At 36.5% G+C, this 24,483-nt stretch overlaps 1 protein-coding gene across 1 annotated transcript in view; it reads left to right on the top strand.

Annotated features, from left to right (window-relative positions):
- The first annotated feature begins 7,734 nt into the window (after positions 1-7,734).
- Positions 7,735-24,483, top strand: part of LOC149208992 (chromatin assembly factor 1 subunit FAS1-like) — a 46,897-nt gene continuing 30,148 nt past the window's right edge. Inside the window, exons 1-4 of the mRNA XM_089396239.1 lie at positions 7,735-7,937; positions 8,048-8,120; positions 8,214-9,274; positions 9,511-9,610. Of these exons, the coding sequence (XP_089252365.1) occupies positions 8,225-9,274; positions 9,511-9,610 (1,150 nt within the window). The 5' untranslated portion in view covers positions 7,735-7,937; positions 8,048-8,120; positions 8,214-8,224. The remainder of the gene's footprint in view (positions 7,938-8,047; positions 8,121-8,213; positions 9,275-9,510; positions 9,611-24,483) is intronic.

A 24,483-nucleotide genomic window follows, 5' to 3' on the forward strand; every position in this document is an offset into this window, starting at 1 on the left:
GGTTCAAGGCTAATTAAAGGACCTGATATAATTTTTAAGTTCAAATACAAGTCATTTTGATGAAAGAGTATACTTTTATGATTTTTTTTTTGGACTTTGTAAACTTACAAAAAAGGAACTCCCTCGAGTCATATTTCAACTCTTTTCAATCTCCCAAAACATGAAAAGATTGTCCATCACTTGTCTTTTCGAACTCGTTAAAGTAAATGAAAAGATGTCTGCCCAATATAAGTTTAACCTTTTTTCCGGACTGGGATAGACTATTTATGAAAAAGGAATACTTTAGTCGAACATGACTAAAAGGTTCTCTTGAGTATCGGTACTCAGACTAAATTTACGAAATGAAACTTTTTGAGTTTTTTTTTTGCTTCTTTTTCAAACTCTCTAAACATGAAAAAGAAGTCGAATTATACCTCCGTTGGACTCATAAATTAATCAAATAACATTCGAGTCGTCGAACATGACAAGACTGAACCACTCCTTCTCAAGGTTCGTTAAATATACTCGGAAGGATTCATCTGAAGGATAAATTTTTAAATCAAGCATATGTTATCCTCCTCAAGCTTGTCAAAAGTAAAGAGGTACTGACCATAAATGGTTGGGGAAATTGGAAAACAAGGTACTTAACCTATCAATGGTTGTGAGTCACTCTTGAACATGACATTCTTTCACTTCATCTCCATGATTTTTGGATTGGTAAATTTGCTTGCCTCTTTGGTTAATCACACCATATCAAAAGCCTCCATAATTGATTTTGAGTCAATGCTACAAACTCCATAAAGTGTCATCGATATGTTCAAGATAAGTCCTTTACTTGACATTTGTTACAATACCTTAAGCCTTACTTCATGTATGTGGTGCCTAAATTAGCGCTACATCAATGTCATTTTGTCTCAAATCTTGATACCCATTTCATGTCATTGATGAGGGATACATCAAGGCCCTCCTACGTCGAGTCACTTCTTATTGACATTAGTTCATTATCTTGGAAGTTGACTTAGAAACTCCTTTCAATACCTTGGAGCTTGCATACCTCAATGGCAAGTTTCCTTGCTCTTGGCTACATGTCCTCATCATTAGCCTTCGATTGGAAGATTTTGTGTGGTGTTCACCTTTAGCTCATTCATCCACACCACATAGATTATATTGTAGTACTTTGAGAGCCATTATCATTATCGATGGTTTCTCTTAGATGGTGTCTACCATGTTTGACTCCATCTCATTTATTCGCATGGTTAGACTCGTGCTATCAAGTGACGAGGTAGAATACCCCAGATCTAGTTCCATCCATCCAAGCTATGATTTCAGGGTTGATACAAGATTACAAAGTATGATGGGCATGAGCATTCATACAATCATCCAAGCATGGGTCCACACTCTATCATTAGTGGGCGAGACTTCTTGATCATTTTACATGTAATATTGGCTTATATGCTGAGCATGGGTATGCCTCCCTGAGCACTAATATCATGATGATAATATGTATTGTAACAAATGATCATCTCGATTGATTTTTTCTTGTTCCAGACTTGTCACAAGGTAAAGCACTTTAGTTCTCAGCCACTACTTCTGACTTTGTACTTTAAAGGGCTATTCGTTATAGGTCATTTTTTCACATCTTCTCAAAAAGCCTGAAAATCAAATCAATCAACATCCTTGAACACTTTTTGATTATCCCTTTGCAAAGCCCTAAGCATCACCTCTCCAAAAAGTCTGAGTTTCTCGGCCAATCAACTAAAAAACAATGTGTTTAGCCCCAATGCACTCTACATGCTTGCCCACTTGAAATGGTTGCAAGTTCCATAACTGAGCACCTGAATTGATCAATGTAGGTTTCTCTACTTTGTAGGTATAATGGTTCTCAAATTTCAAGAAAAGTAAAAAATATTTTGAATCTTCTCCTTCCAGAAGCTTCTAAGGTTGTTTTAACCATTTGCCATGGATATAGATCTCGAATTCCTATTTGATCCTACTCTACTGGTATTATTTCTTATCTGTAGAGCCTACCCTCCCTCCTATGTGAATCTCAAGCATAGATTGGTAAATCCTAAACTACCACTTTCACACTATAAATTCACTGCCTCCCATATAGTTTGGGTTGGTTTTTGAAGATTTGCTAATGCCCTCATGCTGTTGCCTCGAGGTTAAGGAATCATCATCCATTTATGCATTAGGGTTGAGTTTGGAGGTTTGCTTTGTGGCGAGGAAGGATAAGACAATTACGGAGACATCTACAAAGTCAACATCTATAAATGGTTGTAAGTCTCTCCTTTATTTATTAATACAAAAATAACCATGTTAAATTGCTATACTTGTGTCATGTTGATGCTTATGTATTTCAATGTCATTTTGACTCATTGATTAGAGACATTGGTTTATGCTATGTGGATATTGTAGTTCTCTTGCTTGTTTCAGTCATTGTTGCAGGTTCCATTTATAACTCATGGAGCCAGAGTTGGAGCTTACAAGTAAAGAGAAAAGGAGGACTTACTATAAGTTCCAAGTAAGTCTCTTTTTCGTATTCTAATCTCTCTAAGGAAAACTTAGATATTTTGCCCTTTGTTGTTCTCAATTAAACCACTAGATTTAGGGAGTTCATTTTTGTCTGCAAAAGTGAATTTTCCACATAACAAACAACATTAATACATGGACCATAAATTTTACCATCACTATTTTCTCACAGATCTTCACCCATAATCCTAAAAGTCTGATCATTGCCTTGATCTTTCACTAGACCTATATACCTACCATCTAGCACAAAACCGTCTAGAGATTTAACTAGACCTACATACCTACCATCTAGCACAAAACTGCCTTGAGCCTACTTCATGATGTCAAGATGGGCCTCGCTTGGTCTGCTTAATGCTTATCTTGGGTTTTATTTTGCCATTTTTAATTCTCATAGTGTGAATCCTTGTATAACTCATTATACAATGTTTGATGACATTAACATTTCGCCTTTGTATTCTTTGAAATTTTAATGGATTTCCCTCATAAAATGTATTTCTCTAATATGTCTCTTCCTGCTCCAAATAAATCGCATGTCCACACACAATCTTTACCAATCTAATCTTTACTTATGCTCATTTTAAAGTCTTTAGGGGTATCCTTGAATTTTTTTTGGTCCCGTTGAATCTTCTTTATCTTTAAAAGTCTCCCCACAAGACCCTTTACAGATTTTGAAAGCACCCTCTCATTGAGAGGTCCTTTTGAACTCATACAATGTTCCTAAGTGTTAGGTCTTTAAGTGGTTCCAACTTAAAAAGCGCACAATAATAAAAACAACATTTTCAATCATGTGAAATAGAACTACTTAACAAAAATTTCATTAACATTATAAGTGACAAGCTATTATAATACTTATTCAAACCTATAATATATCTCTTAACCTTCAAATTCATGTTCCACTAAATTAACCTAAATCTTCAAAACAACAATAAGTAATAACTTAGAAAATATGCTATCTAAAAACACATACATTACTTAAATTATATACTAGATCACAAATATTCCAATTATTGTACATTTTCAATCCGTTTCGAGTGAAAATGTTTTCTTAATCCTATAATATTTTTGTATAGGACTATACTTCTATGTGATCGATGGCAACTTTGTACTTATAAGTTTTAGGTTATTTTAGGTTACTTGAAGACGATTTCAATGGGCAAACTTTTGAAAAAATGAATGCATAATAGCAAAACAATGGGCCACAAAAAAGTGGATTTATTTATATTCAATTTTATTCATACATTTTTTATAATATAGAATATGTTTTAGAAGTAGTTTTTAAGTGCGATTTTTTGGAGTTTTTGACAAATATTTGGTCGGAATCCAACAAAAAAAATTATTATAGCCAAATATCGATTTGTATCGTTTAAAATGGGTTTTTGACAATATATATGGCTTCAACACCCTAAAAAACCCTTGGGGCACTTCGATTGTGAAAAGTTCATGATTTCAATGAATCCCTGCTGGATTCTAGATAAACTAGATAGAATAAACTAAAAATAGATTCTAGATTAAATAGATTGGAAAATAATTTAGAAAACTTTGCAAAAGTTCGTATTTAAATACTACTCGTATGCTTTATATCAACATATTTAATAAAATTAAAATGATTTCTTTTTAAATTTAGTTACAATTATTCAAAATATTAATCTAAAACAAAAAATATTTGCACTCAATTAAAAGAGAAGAATTTGACCATTATTAATCATAAACATGTTTGTTAATATGACTAGCTTAGATCCATTTTAATTGTGGATCTACCAAGAGAGGTCAAAACTCTTGAGATGCCGAGAGAGATGGAATCTCTTGAGAGGGAAACCTCTTGTAGAGTGAAAAGAGATTTGATCCCTCTGGAGGCTCAACATATAGATGAATTTAGGCTGGTTTAATTGTTAATTATAAATATAATTATTAATTTTATTTTCATTTTTTAAAATTTTATCAATTGACCAAGTCAAATTGATTTATTGTTATTATTATTATTATTTTAACAAAGTCAAAATGTTTATAGGACATTACAAAATCTCTACATACTCATTGGAGAGCGTAGCTTTTTATTATTTTTAATTGATAAACCATGGTAACGGTCCATGGTATTGTAACAGAGCCTATTACATGTTAATAATATCCATGGTAAAATGGGGTAAATATCCATGGTTAAGAATTTTGTTTTATTGTAAGTATTAAGTTTTAATTTAGAAAATGTTATTAAATAAAATTAAAATAAAATACTTTGATTTTGAAATGAATTATGGTTTTTAGGCATGTGGTATGATAAGCCATGATAGTGGCCCATGGTATTGTAACAAAGCCTATTTACAAGTTAATAATATCCATGCCAGAATGGGGGAGAATATTCATGATTAAGAATCTTGGTATATTGTAAGTATTAAATTTTTATGTGCTTATTAATTAAATTTAAATATGATTACAAAATCATTAATTTAATTTGCACGGTAAAATGGATCTTAATTTATAACTATTATTTATATGTTATATATTTTAATGTGATGTATAAAGCCTTGGACAACCTCATTGTGCCTATCTTTAAAAGTGGGGATAAAAACATTCCCTCTAACTATCGGACCATTATGATTAGCCACATCTTAGCCAAACTTTATGGGCTCATTCTGGAAAAAAAGATTATCGTATGGCTTGAAAACTAGGGCTAAAGGGTAAGTTGGTTTTACAAGACACCACTCAACAATTGTCCATCTTGTCAAGGAATGCGCAATAATAAGTCCGATCTATTCTGTTGTTTTGTTTACTTTAGGAAAGCTTTCGACACGGTGCCTCGAGATAAGCTATGGCAAAGACTCGAAGAGATAATGGTCCCTCTTGAGTTGAGGGTGGTTGTGATTCGTCTTTATGAGAATGTTGTTGCCAAGCTTAAGACCATTGAAGGATGGTCTAAAGAAATTAAATGCAATATCGACGTTAAGCAAGGGTGTCCCTTATCCCCTACACTTTTTGGCATTTACATTGATAAGCTTGAAGCCTGCCTAGAAGCTACAGGATGCGCTGACACCAAGCTCACTGGTATGGTCATTACTCTTCTCCTTTATGCTGACGACATTGTTCTTTTGGCCAAAAGCCATGAGGATCTCGACAAACAACTTAATATCCTCCATGATTATTGCTCTAAGATGGGTATGATTGTTAATACTGACAAGACTAAAGTCATAATATTTAAGTCCAAAAAAATTAACCATGATAATTTCACCTATGATAAGAATTGTTTGGAGAAAGTTGCTTCACACAAATACTTAGTTATTTACATTAATCATCAGCGCAATTAGAACTATAGCATTGAGAAAATAATCATTGATGACTGGAAAACTTATTATGAGTTTGAAAACAACTGTAAGACAATTGATCTTTGGGTTTGGAGTAAAAAAAGTTCCTCTTCAAGACTCTTATCATCCTCGTGATTTTATACGGACGTGAAGTTTGGTGTTGCAGTATATCTAGAGAATCGCGGAGGAAGATCGAGATGATCCAAAAGAAATTTATAACATACAACTTCAAGATTAAAGGCAAATACTCCATATCTTATCCTCTTGACCAAAGCTAGCCTTTTCCCCATTGAAAGCATAACTATGTTTCAATATGTGATGCATAAAAGAAGCTTTCTAACATGGAAACCAAGAGGTTCCCCAAAATTGCTTCTATTTCTAGCCAAAACCCCCACCTCGAGCTCAAACGGGGTTGGCACAAGGATGCCAGGCACGACTAAACTATTGGGGGTAAAGGAGGAGATAATCTCGGAGAATAAAGTTAATATTAAAAATATAATCACTTCCAAATTTAAGGACAAATTGTGGGATGATAACAAACTTGGAAAAGGAGGCTAAGGTACTATGAGAAGATGATCAACCCCACTCTCGCTAACCAGATTTACCTCTTTGCCTTGACTAGTGCTAAGAAGAAAATGAACATTGTGAAGATAAGAACTAACTCACACGAGCTTGGAAGTAAAACTGGGCGCTGGTCTATCCCCAAAACATCATGGGAAGAAAGAATCTGTCAGTTGTGTGACACTAAGAGAATTGAAGATGAAAAACACTTTCTCTTGGATTGTCCAACCCTCACTCGCATTCGTTCCCATTTCCAAAACATCTGTTAGACTTCCAACCTTCTTGACTTGTCAAGTCAGGATAACTATAATGATCTTGTAATGCTCCTCTCCCTTCTCTTTGATTATAGAAATACTATTTTAAAAAGTCCCAACTAATTTCTTTTCTTAAGGTTCGATAGACATTATCAGTCTCAGTGGACATTAATCATCATCATCATCATGATTTTCTTTTATATATATATGTTTTTTGTAATTTTATTAATAAAAACAAAATTACCATATAAAAAAAATTAATTTAAAAATTGTTTATATCTAACATCCAACTCCTACACATCTCCCTTATATTGTGTTGCAAAAGGCCTATCAGCATAACAATTAATTGTTCAAAAGCTTTATTTAAATATAATTTACTTTATTATATATTTGTTTATTTGTTAGGTATTATGAGTCTTGAGATGACTATAGCGCTTATGGTTTGAGTAGCCGCGACCGAGGGGCATCTAAGCCGTCAAAATCACTGCCGCACCTCACCTGTGTCACACCAGCTCTTAACATAATTAAATTTTTGCCCACAAAGTTTCAAATTGGTAACCTTTTCACCACAAAATGTCTTAATAAAACACCCTCTCACCATCTATTCTACCCCTCTTAACAATCTACCTTATTATATTTAACCATTCTTAATTTTTTTTTTTTTAATATAAAGCTCAAATTTTCATATTATATTGTAACATTTTTTATAATAATCTATATACATTTTAATAAGATAAAATGATACATTTTTCTTATTTACATTTAAAAATAAATATTAAATATTTATCTTTATAGTTAATAATATTTATTGTTTTAATGTTTACTTGGAATAGCTCAATTGGTAATGACTGTGAAATAAAATTTGTCTAATCAATTTTCAGAAAAATACAACACTTGCAAAAACAAAAAAATACAAGACTAGCAAAAACAATTTAGGACATATGTGTTTTTTTTTTAACTCATAAACAATTTAGGGTTTATATGTTTTTTTTTTAAAATTATGGGCCAATGTGGCAGTAAATATTCGAAAGTCGGGCAAAATTTGGTGGCAAAGTTGAAAAATCGGCGGGAATTTTAAATGGGCAAATTTTCTAGAGGGAACCCAATTTCTCCATTTTCTAATTTACAGCTCCCGCAGACTTTCATATGGTTAAACTTCACTTTTGTTTTTGACTCACCAGCGCGAACAGACTGAACAGCCATTTTACCTAACCAAGGAGATCTATTCACGGGAGGGGCCGAGGCCGCAGGCAGTGTCGTGAAATTTGAGCTCTCTGGGTGTTTCATCGCTCAATTTGGTCGTTGATGAGAGTTTCTGGTACTTTGCCGATTCTGCGGATGTGCATTTTTGCAGGGATTGGAAGGTTAAATGTTCATATTCAAGAAAGATAAGTTCTGCAACTCCTGATTTTGTCTATGTAATCCCAGGCACTCTGTTGATTGCGCTCATAACCGTTTTGAAAGGATTCACCCTTGAGTAGCAATAAATTACGAATATCAGGTATACAAACCCTGCTCAGTATTAACTTATTGTGTCTTTTATTGAGGCTTGCTCGGTCGCGCTCGCTTTTCTGTAATTCGAATTGGTATCCAGGCCTTTGCACGATGACTGAAGTGGCTCCTATGTCCGGCATCGTAGAGGGGGGAAAGGTGGAAAATGATGAGAATGCTGCACCCTTCTCTACTGCGAGCACCGAAGAAAAGTCTTTTAAACTAGAGGCTCCTGGAAATAAGACACAGCTTTGTAATCCTTCGTCTCGGTCTCGTGGTCGACCTCCAAAAAACAGTGTAAATTCCTCTACCAACAGTAGGGGCAACAGAAGAGATTCTCTGCCTCTAACGTCTTCCCGTCCTCGCGGCCGGCCACCGAAAAATGTTGTAACTTTGTTGCCGAGTTCCGATGACATGAAGCCCGATATCTCGCCTTTAAATTCATCTCGTTCTTCTGGTCTAGAAGCAGAAACTACTACAATGCCGCTGCCAAAGTCTAAGAACATGAAACTGGATTTGTTGCCTCTGAAATCTTGTGCCGTTAAATCAGATGTAAATCTCTGTACTGGAGCCACAGAATTTCAGAAATCGTGGAATTTAAATAAGCCTAAAGCATCTGAAGAGCAAAACGTTTTATGCACCGATGACATTGTTATGACCCCTATAAACCCCAACAGTCCTGTAAAGGCATCTGGTACCAGCGACAGTAGAAAAAGGGTTTCATCCACGTCATGTACACCTTCAACAAAAAAAGGATCGAAGAGAAAGCGTTCTTTATTTGTGGAAACCTTAGATTCAGAGTCTAAAGCAGCTCGTGTTCGCCAATTTGAGCAGGAAATTTCTTCACTGTTCCAGTATTTCAATGAAGGATTTGAAAATAATAGCTCTGAATGCTCTGATGAAGTTGTGGATATGGGGAGCAACGCTACCAATGTGATTGTTGCACGATATATGGAAGAAAGTAGGCTTCCATACTCAAAACTAGTTCAGCAGATTTATGAGAAGTTGAAGAAGAAGATAGATCAAAGTGGAGGAGCAGAGATCAGCCTGACAGCTGTAAGAAGTTCAGTGCTTCTTATTGGACAACGTCCTTTCTATGGCATTCCAAATGCAGATGTTGATGTTCTTGAGGATGAATCTGAAACCTGTCTTTGGTGCTGGGAGGTAGAACACAAGTTATAGTTATCTCGTTTTTCATTTGTTTTTAAATTTAATAAACAAGTCAAGGTTCAGTTTATTGATATGCTTTTACATGGTAATGCATCACGCCAATGTAAAATTTTGCACTGTTGAACTGAATTCAGCTGCTTGGCTGTTGTCAGATCCATTTTATTTTTTTTGCAAATCATTTTTTCACTAATGAAAGCCTAATTAAATATGTTTGGTTTTTCCCGTGATAGGTTAAGGACACAAAGCTCTTGCCCAAGTCACAGCGTGATCTTGTCAGTATTAGCCGCCGATGTCGAAAAAAGATTCATGAACGCATCACTGCTCTTTCAGGTTGAGAATGATTCCTCTTAGTATTGTTCGTTATTTTGTTTCTCGTACTTCTACTTGTCCAGATTCTTGCTTTTATTTTTCCTTTTCAAGAGATGCCTTTCACACTCCTGCATTCCCATTACTGCTGGTTGTACTTATTTTTCTTTCTTTATTTTTATTTTTATTTTTATAATTAAATTAAGCATTTCACCCTCCAACCTATAGGAGAGGATGGCCTTTTTAGGGCTCAAGGCCTTTTAACAAAGCTTGAAGTCATTACATCAAGGCCTTTTAACAAAGCTTGAAGTCATTACAACAATATATTTGATATGAGCTCAACATGTCACTTATGAGAATTGAACATCTCAAGAGATTGTGCTCTCTATAAACATGAATAAAAAATATATCATAAAATAAATTTATGATCTCCTTAAGCTTATTTGCTTTAGCCTCAAGTCACAAGCTTAGTCCATATGAGGAACCAGAATTGAGTCCTTGATGACTCTGTATATTCTCTCCATTTGCAGTTTTTAGTAAAGAAAATAAAGCATCGAATTCACTCATATTATTAGATCCTAGCTCAATATTTGCTTTACCATGAATATTATGATTGTCAGAGAAAAATATTGCAAATTTGACTCCATAGTGATGGTCCCTCTCTTGGCTGTCTCTATTAAAGAAACCCCAAGGATGAGAATAACTGATGACTAGACGTACAAAATTGTGTCTAGCTGAATGTGAAGCATTGCCCTTTTGAGGATTGATGCATAATAATGAATGTAAGGCCCCCATATAAGGAGTTGTTTGCTTGTACTCGAATACACTTCTTTTGCATGCCACCACCCAAATCCCCCAAGCCACCACCAAATGAACGACTTGAAACTTTTTCATTGTTAGTTGCTCCATTAAATATTTGTAGCATGCTTCTATTGTTGATTGTTCCAACACAAATGTAGAGTTGATCTAGGCATCCACTTAATGCTAGACTTTTCTTGTGAAGGGATGATTTGCAAATGAATGTGTAGGGTCTTCATTTACTTCACGACACAATATATAGATCCTTAGACCTTTGCAAACTCCTACGAATCATCTTGGTCCAAGTTAGTACCTGATTTTGTAGTATCAACTAAAATAGGAGAGAGCATTTGAAGGGTGCTTTATGTAATATCCCTCCCCTTAATAATAAATAATAAATAATAAAAATAATAAATAATAAAAATAATACAAAAATAATAATTAACAATAAAAATAATGAATAATAATAAATAAATCACTTAATAATAAATAATAAAAATAATAAATCATAAATGTTAAATAATAAATAATATATATTATATAAAAAGAAATAAATAGTAATAACCATATTAAAGCTCTAAATAAGAATAAATAAAAATAAAACAAGAAAATTATCAAAAAGAAGGAAATAAAACAAGAAAACTAAAAATCAAAAGAAAAGTAAAGAAATAAAACAAGAAAAAAAAAGTTGCATGCAGACACATGGAGTGTGTGCATGTGGTTCCCCTTCCAATGTTTTGTTCTATTTAATAGATGGTGAGGAAGATGAGAGGCATTCCAGCATTCCATCTTTCCGAGATTCTGTCTTTCATTCTCTTGGGAGAATGGTATACTAAGACCTAGGAGTCACTGGCAGTAGAACGTTGATTGAGGGCTCGGGGGTGGCCAGTTGTAGCAAGACGTTGCACAATTGAGCCTACGGTTGGGTGGAGAGTCGTCCCCAAAACCTTGTTGCAGATAGCAGACTTCAACCGAAATCACAGGTAAGTATTCTAACCATAGTTTTGAACTTGAAGTTAATCAGTTGAATTGCATGTTGAATATCAATTACTTGATTAATTACATGTTACTTCCGCTGTTACACTTTAGACCTCCATAACTCTTCAAACCACCAATTTATCTTGACTTGCTCATTTGCTTTCAAGGATTGATAACCTAGTTTTGCAATATAACTTCCCACTAAGGGATTGAAGACCTAAATTGGTTCATTGTCACCTACATTGATCTCGATATGTGCATTGTTTAATTGATAATATTACTTTCACCAATGTTCATGCCATATCACATCAAGCTGCAAATCCTTTGTAGTAGCTTAGCCTTATTGCCAAATTGTAGTGGAGAATGTTGAAAATTGTAACTAGATTCAGTCTTCATAATTATCATTGTACTTGTATCAATATGTATTTCATGTAAAAAGCAAAAAGAAGAAAAATAAATTATTGTTATTATTTTTATAGTAAAAGCATGTTCTTCATGCTTCTAGGGTTTATTGAGTCAAAATAATTTTTTTTCAAGAGTCAAAGTCGCATTTAGACTATTTGTAAGAAAAAGATTTTATTTTGACTCAAAAGTGTCATTTTCTCACCCACAAGAACAAGTCGGACTTGCCTCAACAAGTTGGCCCTAGAAGGGATCAATTTGACCTCATGGATGTATAAATACAATGCAATTCGACCTCATTTGATCAACAATTCATCTCATCACTTTTTGTGCCAAGTAAGGAAGAAAAACCAACGAAAAAGCAAGGAAGGAAGAGCAAAGGTTGAAGGATAGAGAGTGAAGATCAAAGAAATAGAGAATTGAGTTTTTTTGCCCTAATTTTTGTTGAAAAATGTGTAACTAGGTTCGGTCTTCATAAATATGAAATGTACTTTTGATTCTTGTTTAGTGTAAAATGAAAGAAAAATTATTATTATTATTTTTGTAGCATGGGTTTCATGCTCAAGGTCTTTTATTTTAGAGGTCAAGCACCCATTGAGTGTTTTTAGGGGTTTTCCTAGGGTCAAGAAGTAAAAAAAGTCATTCTCGTATGAGGAAGACCCCATTGGACACATTATAACTTGTAAAAAGAATTATTTTTGTATTTTAAAGTGTCAAGACAACTTCTAAGACCAAGTTGGCTTGGCAACTAAGAGGTTGGTCTAAACTAGGGCATTTTGTCCACCTTGGAAGCCTATATATAAGAGGGAACTCGACCTCCTTGGGACATCATTCATCCTCTCATCATTCAAGTGAAGGAGAAGAAGAAGGCTAGTGAAGAAGGAAGAAGGATGAAAGAAAAGTGTTTGGGTTATTTCTCTCTCTCTTTTCACACGTGCGAAGGAAAGGAGGCTAGGGTTTTGCTGCTACAAGCTTGAACTTGGAGAAATTGTAGAAAGAAGGTCAAAGGAAGGTCCATTAGGTCATCCCTATGCCCTAGAAGGAAGAGAAACTCAAACGAAGGTCAAGGGAAGCCTTGGAAGACCTAAATTCACTCACATGTGTGGAGGCAATAATTGTTGCAGGGGCCAAAAATTTTAGACTTGCAGTAGAGGTTGAAATTCTGAGCTGGGGGTCGAAGTTGTGCTATTGGAAGAGATTTGACTGGGTTTGACTTGGACAAGGGAAGCACATCATCAAGAAGGTCGGACTTGGTCTTGGAAGGGTATTGGTCTTGGTCTAGAAGTCTTGGAATTTGTCAATTGAAAAATCTATAAGAAGAGAAGAGATTTGTGGGTTTTCTCAAGTGGAGATGTTTTGTCCTTGGTTTGCATCCTATATCTTGTGTTCCTGTGTATTGATGATCTTCTTGTTCTGGTAGCTGTTTGATGATAAGAATAACATAATAATAAGAGAAGAATCTAACAAGTGAGAAAAAGTAAAAAGGCATCACAAGCAATTATCAAGTTTAAGAGAAATCATACTAACTATAGCCCTCTAGATTTCTCAACATGGTATTAGAGCTAAGGTTGGCTAAGGGCATGATGAAGATCAATACATCCTTGAAGAAGTCTTTGAAGAAGTGTTCTATGGTAGCAAGTCATCTCAAGAAAGGTATCAAGGCATTATGGAATCTCCTATTATCCATCAAGAATAGAATGACCAAGACTTCTATAAAGGACGAAGGATTATTCTCAACACTTACTAGCACATTTGAAGATGAGAATATTTGGGTCATCAATAGTGGAGCATCAAGACATATGACAGGTGAGCACAAACAACTAAAGACCTTATCAAGAGGAAAATCCTCCTACTCTGTTGAACTTGGTGACAAGAAGAGCTATCTTGTAAGAGGAATTGGATCAACCTCGCTAGAGCTAGAGAATGGAGGAAATATTCATCTCAACAACATCCTATTTGTTCCAGGTTTGCAAAAGAATCTACTTTCTATTTCATGTCTAGAAGATAAAGGAGATAGAGTTGCTTTTATAGATGGAAAGGTTGTAGTATGGGATAAAAACTCTAGCATCGAAAATGCAAAGATGATTGGGATTCGTGAAGGAAGACTCTACATATTGTTGCCTCCTCTCTCTCAATCTTTTGTTTACATTGAAGTAAGTCCATGTGAACTTTAGCATAGAAGGTTTGGTCACCTTCACTACAAAATCTTACCAACGCTAAATTCAATGGTGAATGGCATCCTTGAACTCAAGGAGGATCATGAATGAGTATGCAAGGGATGTGCTTTAGGTAAAAATGTCAAGAGACCATTTGGAAGCAGTGCTTCAAGGTCAAAAGAAATTATGGATCTCATTCATTTTGATTTTGTGGTCCTATGTCTATGCTAAATTTGGAAACTAAGGCCCAATTCTACTTTGGAAAGCTCCTTTGAAGAAGATAAATGTGGCATTGAATTCCTCTTTTTGAGAGGACCAAAATCGACCTAAAGATCTCTAAATTTGGGTAAGGAAAATATATTTTTGAATATAAGCCCTCACATGTGTAATTTATCAAGGTTGACTTGGGATAAATTATCAAGTTGAAACCATCTCCATCTTATATAAATAGGGGTGCTCTCCCACCTCATTAGACACATTTGAAGTGCATCCACACATGGATTAGCTTTGCGTTTTTGGTGCGATTATGAGGCACCAAGATAGAAAGCCAAGAGCACAAGCTGGGAGATGAATATCTCTGTTGAAGGGTGTGGATTCCTTGCAAAACTAGCTGCAAATTCCTGAGGTCCTAAGCTGAAGGCCTAAAGGACGAGTTTTGGACAAATTTCCTTGCAGACTTAGGCTGCAACTCAGAGGAGAGGTAAGAAGGATTTTTGTGCATATATTTAAGGGTTATGTTGTCTTTGTTCAAGCTGTAGGTAAGGTCACCTACAACAAGTTGGCAAGCCTATTTTGTGGGCTTAGTGGGCTAGGAAAGCTCCTCTGCCATAGTCGCAACTTTTCCTAGTGCAATGCATAAGATCAAAGGTGTTTCTACCATGTGATGTTGTTGGAGTACTATAGGGTATGTTGAGGAGGTTTGGGTTTCAAACCTACAACTGTCACATCATCACAGGCTTGATTGCCCAATATAGAATTGTCTTGGGTTCATTACAATCAATAAAGAAGGTTGCACAAATTGGACTACGTCTGAGCATGAAAGGAATATTTGTTGGCTACAATAATACTTAAAAGGCATATAGGATCTACATAAAGGAAGGACACTGAATAGAAATAAGCCGAGATGTAATCTTTGATGAAAGTATTGCATTCAAGAAATCAAAGGACCTTTCAATGGAAGAACTTCCAATATTTGAGAAAGAATGTGCAAGGGAGAAAGAAAACTCAAATCATGAAGATGAAGGTCCCAATGAACTTATGCAACTTGTGATCATCCCTAAAAGCAAAAAAGGACCTAATTGGTTGAAGTCTACTCTTCTAGATGCAGAAGGACGTGGAGCAACCAAAGGCACATTAAAGGAAAGTAACAAGCCCAAAAGATATTCAAGATATGTAGCCTATATGACAGAGTTAATAGAAGCAGAACCATCCACCTTTGAAGAGGTTGTCAAACATCAAGAATGGAAAGATGCCATGAATGAAGAGTATCAATCTATAATGAAAAATGGAGTTTGGGAGATCGTATTTAGGCTTAAAGACAAATCTGTGGTAACTTTCAAGTGGCTCTACAAATTTAAACATGAAGCAGATGGAAGTATTGATAAATATAAGGCAAGATTTGTGGCTAGGAGCTTCTCTCAACAAGAAGGCATCGATTATGAAGAGCCATTTGCACCTACAACAAGGTACACAACTATACGTTCGTTGGTCTCTTTGGCAACATCGATGGGATGGAACATCCATCAAATGGATGTCAAGACAACATTCTTGAATGGAACTATTGATGAAGAAGTCTACATAAAGCAACCCTTGGGATTCGAAGTAAAAGATCGAGAGATTTATGTTTGTAGGTTGAAGAAGGCATTGTATGGCCTCAAGCAAGCACCAAGGGCATGGCATGCAAGGATGGATGCATACCTACAAAGATTAGGCTTCTTGAAGAATTTTGTTGATTTGAATCTTTATATCAAGATTGTGAAGGACGAGCCTGTAATCATTCTTCTATATGTGGATGATCTTCTCATGACATGTGTGGAAGGTTGTACTCAAGAGTGCAAGAAGCAACTAGTAGCAGAATTCGACATGAGGGATCTAGGGTTGATGCACTATTATTTGGGGCTTAAATTTTGGCAAGGACTTGATGAGATTTATTTAGGTAAATGAAAGTATGTGATCGAAATCTTGAAGAGGTTTGACATGATGGATTGCAAACCTATGACAACCCCTATGTTCACTAACTTGAAAAGGATAAGAAGTTCCATATCAATCTCGGTGGATCTGTCAGGGTATAGACAATTGATTGGCTCGCCGAAATACATGACCAAACATTTGTTTTGCAGTGAATATTCTCAGTCAGTTCCAGGTAGAGCCCAAGCATGATAATTGGATAGCAACCAAGCATATACTGAGGTATCTGTAAGGAACAATCCAATATTGCTTGAAGTATGATAAGAGGAATGATGTCTAATTGATTGGATATATAGATTTTGACTGGGGAGGCAGTGAGATGGATGGGAGAAGCATTATAAGAGGATGTTTTAGTTTGGGATCCTCCATGATATCTTGGATGAGTAGAAAGTAAGAATTAGTTGCTTTGAGTAGTGATGAGGTTGAATACATTGCAGCCTGTGAAGTGAGTAGAGAAGTTGTTTAGTTGAGGAAGTTGTTATCTGACTTGTTTGAAGGATCGATGGACCCTATGGTGATACATTGTGACAACACCAGTTGTATAAGGTTGTTTGAAGATCTAATGTTTCATGGAAAGACAAAGCACATAAATACAAGTATCACTACATTCAAAAGCTAGTGTAAGATGGAGTGTTGCATCTACAATAAATCTCCATTGATGAACAAGTAGTTGACATCTTGACAAAATTTCTTTCTAATAAGAAGCTTGTGTATTTGAGAGACAAGCCTGTATTGGTTGATATATCATCCCTAGTTGAGAGAGAGAGGTAGGCACATCATTCTTGTCTTCACTTTGTGAAGAAAGAATGGAGGATTGGGTAAGCATTTGGCATCTAAGGTGAGAGTAATTGTAGAGGAAATTCCTTGAGGATGTGGTATTCCAAGATAGGAATTGTCTTGGAAGGACATACACTGTGAACAATCGGGCGGGGTATGTGCCTCGAGAGACAATAATGATGGTGTCTATTAGTCATTGGTCTCGCCAACATTTTGCTCTGATCTTATGGAGAGATAAAGCTATTAGTCAAGGCCATGCTATGTGACAATGTTGATTGATTTGATGCAAAGAGATGGCTTACCAATTTGTCTCTTCTTATGAGATCTCTTTAGTTTGAGAATATCCATGTACAATTTATGAATACCTCCCTAGTTAAGAGGGAGTGTTGAAAAATGTGTAACTAGGTTTGCTCTTCACAAATATGAAATGTACTTTTGATTCTTGTATATTGTAAAATGAAAGAAAAATTATTATTATTATTTTTGAAATTTGTAGCATGGGTTTCATGCTTGTGGAAGAAAGTCAACCTCCTCCCTCTTAGCCTAAAGGCAAGGGAGAGGTTATTGGTACTAGTCCAACCTGTTAATTTTAGGTATGTTCTATGCTTAGAGCAATTTAGTTCAATTTTCATAGTTAGCTCAATATCTTTTCTAGATTAGCAATCACATCAACATTAAAGTAAACTGCAGATAGAACATAAACATAAATCGTCGGAGACAAGCCAAGACAAGAGGACACAAGATGTGGCGCTAGCCAGGGACAAATTCCAATGTGGGGAAACCCTTGATCAATTCTTCTTATATGTTCTTCAATAGTTCAACAGAGAGAGAGAGAGATAGTACGTTTGCAACAGAAGTCAACACTTTGACTTATCTAGATAAGAGCATAGATCATCTCTAAGAAGATGATACATGAGATCAGTTGAAGACATGTTGCTTCAATTGATTCTCCAAGGTGACTCCTTCACCTATCGTTGTGTTGCATTTCGTCATCATGCTGCACCTCACCGCGCTGCACCATGCTGCACCCATCATCACTATGCTGCATCTCATCATGCTTCATTAATCATGACTGTACCCATCACTGTACTGCATTATGTGCCATTGCTGCACCATGTTGCCATATTGACCTATGTGCTGGCTGCATCTTGCTTGCTTGTTGTCCCTAGCATGCTTGTTGTCCTTTGCATGCTTGCTGTTGCATGCTAGCTGTCCCTTGCATGCTAGCTGTAACATTGCATGCTTGGTGTATTTGTTGCTAAGTACCATACAACTGTCCCAATGTTGGTTAGTTGTCCCTTGCATGCTGCTCTCTTTCGAAGACAAATGCTCTGGCTGTTTCGGCAATTTCCGCTGTTCTTGGTAGTTTCGACAATTCTGACAATTTTGCTATTCCTAGCAGTTCTAGCTTTTCCCGACAGTTTCGGCTTTTCCTGACAGTTTCGGCTTCTGCGCTCTGTGTCAGCTTTCCCGGCAGTTCCGGCTGTTCTCGACAGTTCTGGCTATTCCTGACAGTTTCGACAATTCCGGTTGTTCCCAACAATTCCAACAATTCCGACTATTCCAGGTAGTTTCGACAGTTCTGGCTTTTCCTGACAGTTTCGACAATTTTCGACAGTTCCGACAGTTCTAGCAATTTCGGCTATTCCAGGCAGTTTCGCCAATTTCGGCTATTCTTGGCAGTTTCGGCAATTCTGGCTATTCCGGTAGTTCCGACAGTTCCAACAGTTTTGGCAGTTCCGGCAATTCCGGCTATTCTCGGTAGTTTCGGCTTTTGCCCTCTGGATTAGAGCAGCGTTATCCCTTAGGATCTCTCCTCCTACTAAAACCCAAAGACAAGTTGAGAGGAAGAGATCCAAAGTGTGTTGAAGTGACTTGAAGGCCACTTCTATTTGTACTAAAACATTGAGCACAAGTGGGGTTATTTGGTTGCTGGCCGACTTTGACGAATAAATAAATTCATATCTCCATGAATACTTATCGGAATCAGATGATCTTTAGATCAATCCTACACCTCTCGATGAGAGGGATCCAAGAAAAATATCAGCTTCCATTAATAAGATGACCCACATGGAATTTGGCCCTAGTTGCCAATTTTAACACAACCCTTAGTATAGACTCACGTAAGGGTGCAACAAAGTTGCTCTATCCTAGAGGGTCAACATGTCAACTTACAAAACTTGAACTTGGGTGCGGAGGATAACAATTATTCTGCCCAACCACCTAGGTTAAACTCAATTGACTAACATTTTTGGGCATTGGGTATTAGCCAGGGATGAAAGTCAGTCTCCCTCTCAGCGCGAAGGCAAGAGAGAGATTGCTGGTACTAGGCCAGCCCTCAGTTTAGACTCACTTAAGAGTGCATTAAGTTACTCTATTTCAGAGTGTAAATATGTCAATGCACTAGACTTGAAGATGGGTGGGGAGGAAGATCAATTACTCTGCCCAACTAAACTCAATTGACTATATATATATATATATATATATGTGGGTTTGACTCACAAGGGATTTGAATTTTGAATTTCATGGTTTACAGAATACTTCATAACACAGTGATTGCTGTTCCCCTGTCTCCAAAACCAGTGTAATACAGTAAGTACATGAAACCACCTTATGAAAACAATCCATCCACAAGCACCTGAGTTGGTTGTATGCAAATGCCTTCCAATAATACTCTGCTAAGTGCCATTCAACAGTAATTGACATGTTATATTTTCATAATGGTCTGTTAAATCAGTGTTTTTCCACCTCCGTGGAGTTTGTGATCATTGATTGACATCAACCATGGATTGCAAAATGCTTACTCTTTTACCATTGGCACTTAGAGCATTGTTTTCAGTCTTTGCTTTTTGTTGCTTAGAGCCAACTTGGCTCACAGCTTTATCAGTAACCTATTTACTGCTATTACCATGCTATGTTGATCTTAAATCATTTTTACAAATTATTTCTTGGGCACTATCAGTTGATTTTTTTGAAGATGAATTTCCGCACACATGAGCTATTCTGTTGCTCAAATATAGATTTTCCAATGTCTTCAATGTTGGCCTTAGAAGTGAAGGGAAACTATTATCTATTAGTGCCATGATAAAGTCTTGAATTGCAATCTTTCTTAGGAGCTACTGCAGGAATATTTGAATGAGGCATTGATGCCACAATAGCATTAGACCTAATTGATAGAAGACCAATATGCCCTCTAGCGTTACTCAAAGACAAGGAAATCTTAGAATTATCATGAAAACCATTGTTATTATTATTGCCACCATGATTACCTGCCAAGTTCTTTTTCACAGAACTGAACTTGCATTTTTGAGAGCACATAGGCATCCCTGCATCATTGAACCCAACCCACTGTTGCTATCAATACAGCATTGTTTGTTTCTTCCATGTTGGGGCATATCCTTGGGTCTCAACATAAACACTATAGTGGTGCCATTAATGCTGTAACACTTTATCCCAGATGTGCCAAAAACCTTTTGTATATCACAAATTCCTGTTGCATCATAATGAGAGGCATTCCTAATCTGTAAAGTTTGATGGCCTGAAGCCAATCCAGCTGAACTTAGCAACCCTTCATTGCAGTCAGGATAGAATGGATTCCTGTCACGGTTTGCAGACTTGTCAAACATATAACTGAAATGATTACATAACAAAAGGTTTTAGATTATTATTATTATTATTTGGTTTGCAAACTGCATCCTTGTATCTGCAACTCCTCTTCATGTTTCACACTGAATCTCATCATCCTTAAACACAAAAAACAGAAAACACAATCATTTGCCTGGAAGACTAAATAGTCATTTCTTATCTTTCTGTTTAAGAAAGCCTCCAAACCATAAATTTGAGACTACAATAACAGTTATGAGGTTGTGTTCTTCAGATGATCAATCAGCAATGTACCATACTTAGCTGCTTAAGATGCAGGGATAAATTTCCTCCATTTTGAGAATACTCTGGGAGCTTCCTCTACAGTCCTATGATAGAAGGGATTCCTCTCAGGCTTTACAGACTTGTGAAACATAGAACTGAAATGATTACAGAACAAAATCTTTTAAATTATACATCTTTTTTGGTTTGCAAACTGCATCCCTGTATCTGCAACTCCTTTTCATGCCCCACTTTGAATCTCATCAGCCTTAATTAAGTGCCTCCCAAGAAACAGAGAACGAAAACATTTGCCCTGAAGACTAAAACCTCATTTCTTATGTTTGTGTTCACTATGAACTCCAAACCATGAAATTTGAGACCATACAACAATAATTCTGAGGTTATGTTCTTTAGATGATCAATCAGAAATTCATCATACTTAACTGCTTGAGACGCAGGGATAAGTTTCCTCCTCAATAGTGAGAATACTCTGTGAGCTTCCTCTAAGTCCCATGATCGAAAGGATTCCTCTCAGGCTTTGCAGACTTGAGAAACATAGGACTGAAATGATTACATAACAAAAGCTTTTAAATTATTGTTTTTTTTGGTTTGCAAACTGCATTCCTGTATATGCAACTCCTCTTCACGCTTCACACTGAATCTCATCTGCCTTAATATAGCACCTCCCAAGAAACAGAGAACAAAAACATTTGTCCTGAAGTCTAAAATCTCATTTCTTATCTCTGTTTAATATAGACTCCAGACCATAATATTTGAGACTATACAACAATAGTTCTGAGGTTGTGTTCTTCAGATGATCAAGCAGCAATGCATCATACTTAGCTTCTTGAGATGCAGAGATAAGTTTCTCCGTCTATAATTTCATGTTTACATAGCCCGCTGATTACAGCACAATATATGACACCTTCTGGAGTGATGCCTTGCTGCATCATCTTAGTCAAAACCTCTGATACATCATCGACCTTTTCTTGATTTAGAAACATGAACTTTTAATGTCTGTTTTTGACCCAAATTTGATTCATGGTGTTAAAGGTTTTTTATTGTTTTCATTCTAAAATATGATATTTTGGAATTTCAAGGGTTGATGACCACAAAAATGAAACCCATATAATGTGAATTACATTGCTCTAGACTCCCTTACCTAAATGGGTACATTGTCCTAGCAGTACTGGGGTCCTAACTGAAAAGAAAGTGTTAATTTTAGATAACAATGGTATGTTCTATGCTTGCAACAATCACTTCAATGTCCTTTTATTAGCCCAATGATGATTTCCCCTTTAATTTCCAATAGCAATCACATTAACCATTAATTTACATTGACAGTAACTGTAGATAGAACATAAACAATAAACTGCAGAAGATAAGCCAAGACAAGAGAACACAAGAATTTGGCTTGAGCCAGGGAAAAACCCCAATATGGGGAAAACCCTTGATCAATTCTTCTTATTATCAAATACCAAATGTTCAGCAGAGAGAGAATATCCAATAGAGTACAATGATGAGACTTTCCAATTAGATGATTCAATGCCACTGCCCTTAGTCAAATGGATGGCCCAATCACAATCTGCAATTCTGCTCAGTAAACAGCAGTCAAACAGCCTTAACCAAAAAGTCAACAGTGGTCAATGCAGCAAAAAAGAGTCCTTGAGCTCGGTCGAGGTCAAACTAACTTGGCCTTCCTTGAAGATTAATCAGCATCCAAAACAGTCAACAGAAAGGCAGTCAAACTCAGTCAAACGGAAAGTCAACTCTGTGGTCAAATAGGCCTGCAGTCAACCTGCCCAGAATTCCTTGAAAATTGTGCCAAAAGATGTGGTCTGCTGTAACAGAGAGAAACCCATCAAATCTGCAGTCAAATGACGTCAAACAAAGCCTGGTCAACGCTGGTCAAAGTTGGCTGCAACTTGGTCAATGCAGAGAACAAAAACACTCAGCCAAACCTTTGCACATGTGGAGTAAACAGGCTGCCCTGCAATTTGTACGAACCAATCAATGTAGGAGAGAGAAGGACTGATGTGTTGTGAATGTGCCAAATGAGGTTGGAGGTCTCTTCTATTTATGTGATCGAGAGGGGTTCAATTTGTATAATTAATCTCAAGCCAACCTTGACCAATTGCACATGTGTGGGCTGACTTTCAAAATCATATTTCTCTTTGTCCAAATTTGGTGATCCTTAGGTCAATTTGGTCCTCTTGGAAAGAGGAATTCAATCCAATAATCATCTTCTTCAAATGAGCTGCCCAAAGTGGAATTTGGCCCTAGTTGCGCCTTTTCTTGATTTAGAAACATGAACTTTTAAAGTGTATTTTTGACCCAAATTTGATTCATGGCGTTAAAGGTTTTTCTTGTTTTCATTTTAAAATATGATTTTTTAGAATTTCAAGGGTTGAGCACAAAAATGAAACGCATATAATGTGAATTAAGTTGCTTGGGATTCCCCTACCTAAATGGGTACATTGTCCATGCATGCTAGGCATGCCATGTCCCCAATTTTGATTTTTTCACATTAGAGACAATTTTGGAAAGAGGAGACATTTTCGACATTAGGATTTAGGAGATAAAAGGAAAATTGCAGCTCTAGTGGAATGTGGAGGCCACAAGAGAGAGAAATTTGACCCAAGGAGGGAGCTCAAACTCTTGGAAGAGAGAGAAAAGAGAAGGAAGTGCGAATTAGGAAAGAGAGAGTGGGGACCACAAGGGTAGAAGAGGCCAACAAATTATAAATAGAGCTTGAGGGTCTCACTTTGGTATCTTTGGCCATTTTACAATTTCAACATTAGTTTTCTTGAGCTGCTTAGCCAAGACAACTGTGTTGTTCAGCACAAGGAATTTTCGAGTGGGAATTCCACCTTTACCTTTGGTGAACTTCGAGTGTCACCCTAGGACAATAAGAAGGAGTCCATCTCAATGCTTCTCTAGGAGCTATATTGAAGACTATTTCCAGCTAGTGCGTGCTTCTCTTAGGGCACAAAATGAAATTCGAAGGGTTGAGAGAAGCTAGCAAACAATGGAGTTTTGGTCAGAGAATTTGCAAGGCTTTATCCATAGGGAGGACCATTTTTTCCTTGATGATTTGCATTGATGAGAGTGTTGCATTTTGGAGGGCTTAATTTATCTATTTCAGGGTCTGCGTAGGGGTTTCTAGACAATTATTGTGCAGGCATTTGACAGGGAGATTTTGGGAGTTCAGGGGAAGGAGAAATAAAGATGTGTGGATGAGTGACTTGCAGGGGTTGGAGGAGATTTTTCCAAGAATTGATTGGCTTTCTACAACATAATTCTTTCTATAGGGCGTTTTTCTAGCTAGTTAGAACCATACAGGTTTCTTGGGGTCATTGAGGCACATTGGATTTAGCCCAAACCGTCTTGGGTTTTTGTGGGTTTATTGAGAGGAGGCTCCAACTAATTTTATAAAATTTTCGGGTTGTATTTGAGTCAGAATCCTACATTCTTTAAGGAGGGTGTATTATTGGTTAGCAACTTAGGTGGGAAGTTTGCATCACTTGGTGGGTTTAGTTTTGGCTTGGAGTTGAGCCAAACCTTTTTGGGTATTTTTGGGTTTCAGGAGAGGAGATCGTGGCTGCAATTTCAGATTCATTTGGGCGACATTGATGGCAGAACTCGAGTTCCATCCCAATAGTAGTTACCACAATTTCTGGGCAATGCGCAAATTTTGTGGGGAGCTTTTCTAGCACTTGGATCTTCAGTCTTTCG

This window comes from Pinus tabuliformis, chromosome 1_2 (genome assembly GCF_031772625.1).
Source record: "Pinus tabuliformis cultivar Carrire ecotype Pingquan chromosome 1_2, CPIR1, whole genome shotgun sequence".
Lineage (NCBI taxonomy): Eukaryota > Viridiplantae > Streptophyta > Pinopsida > Pinales > Pinaceae > Pinus > Pinus tabuliformis.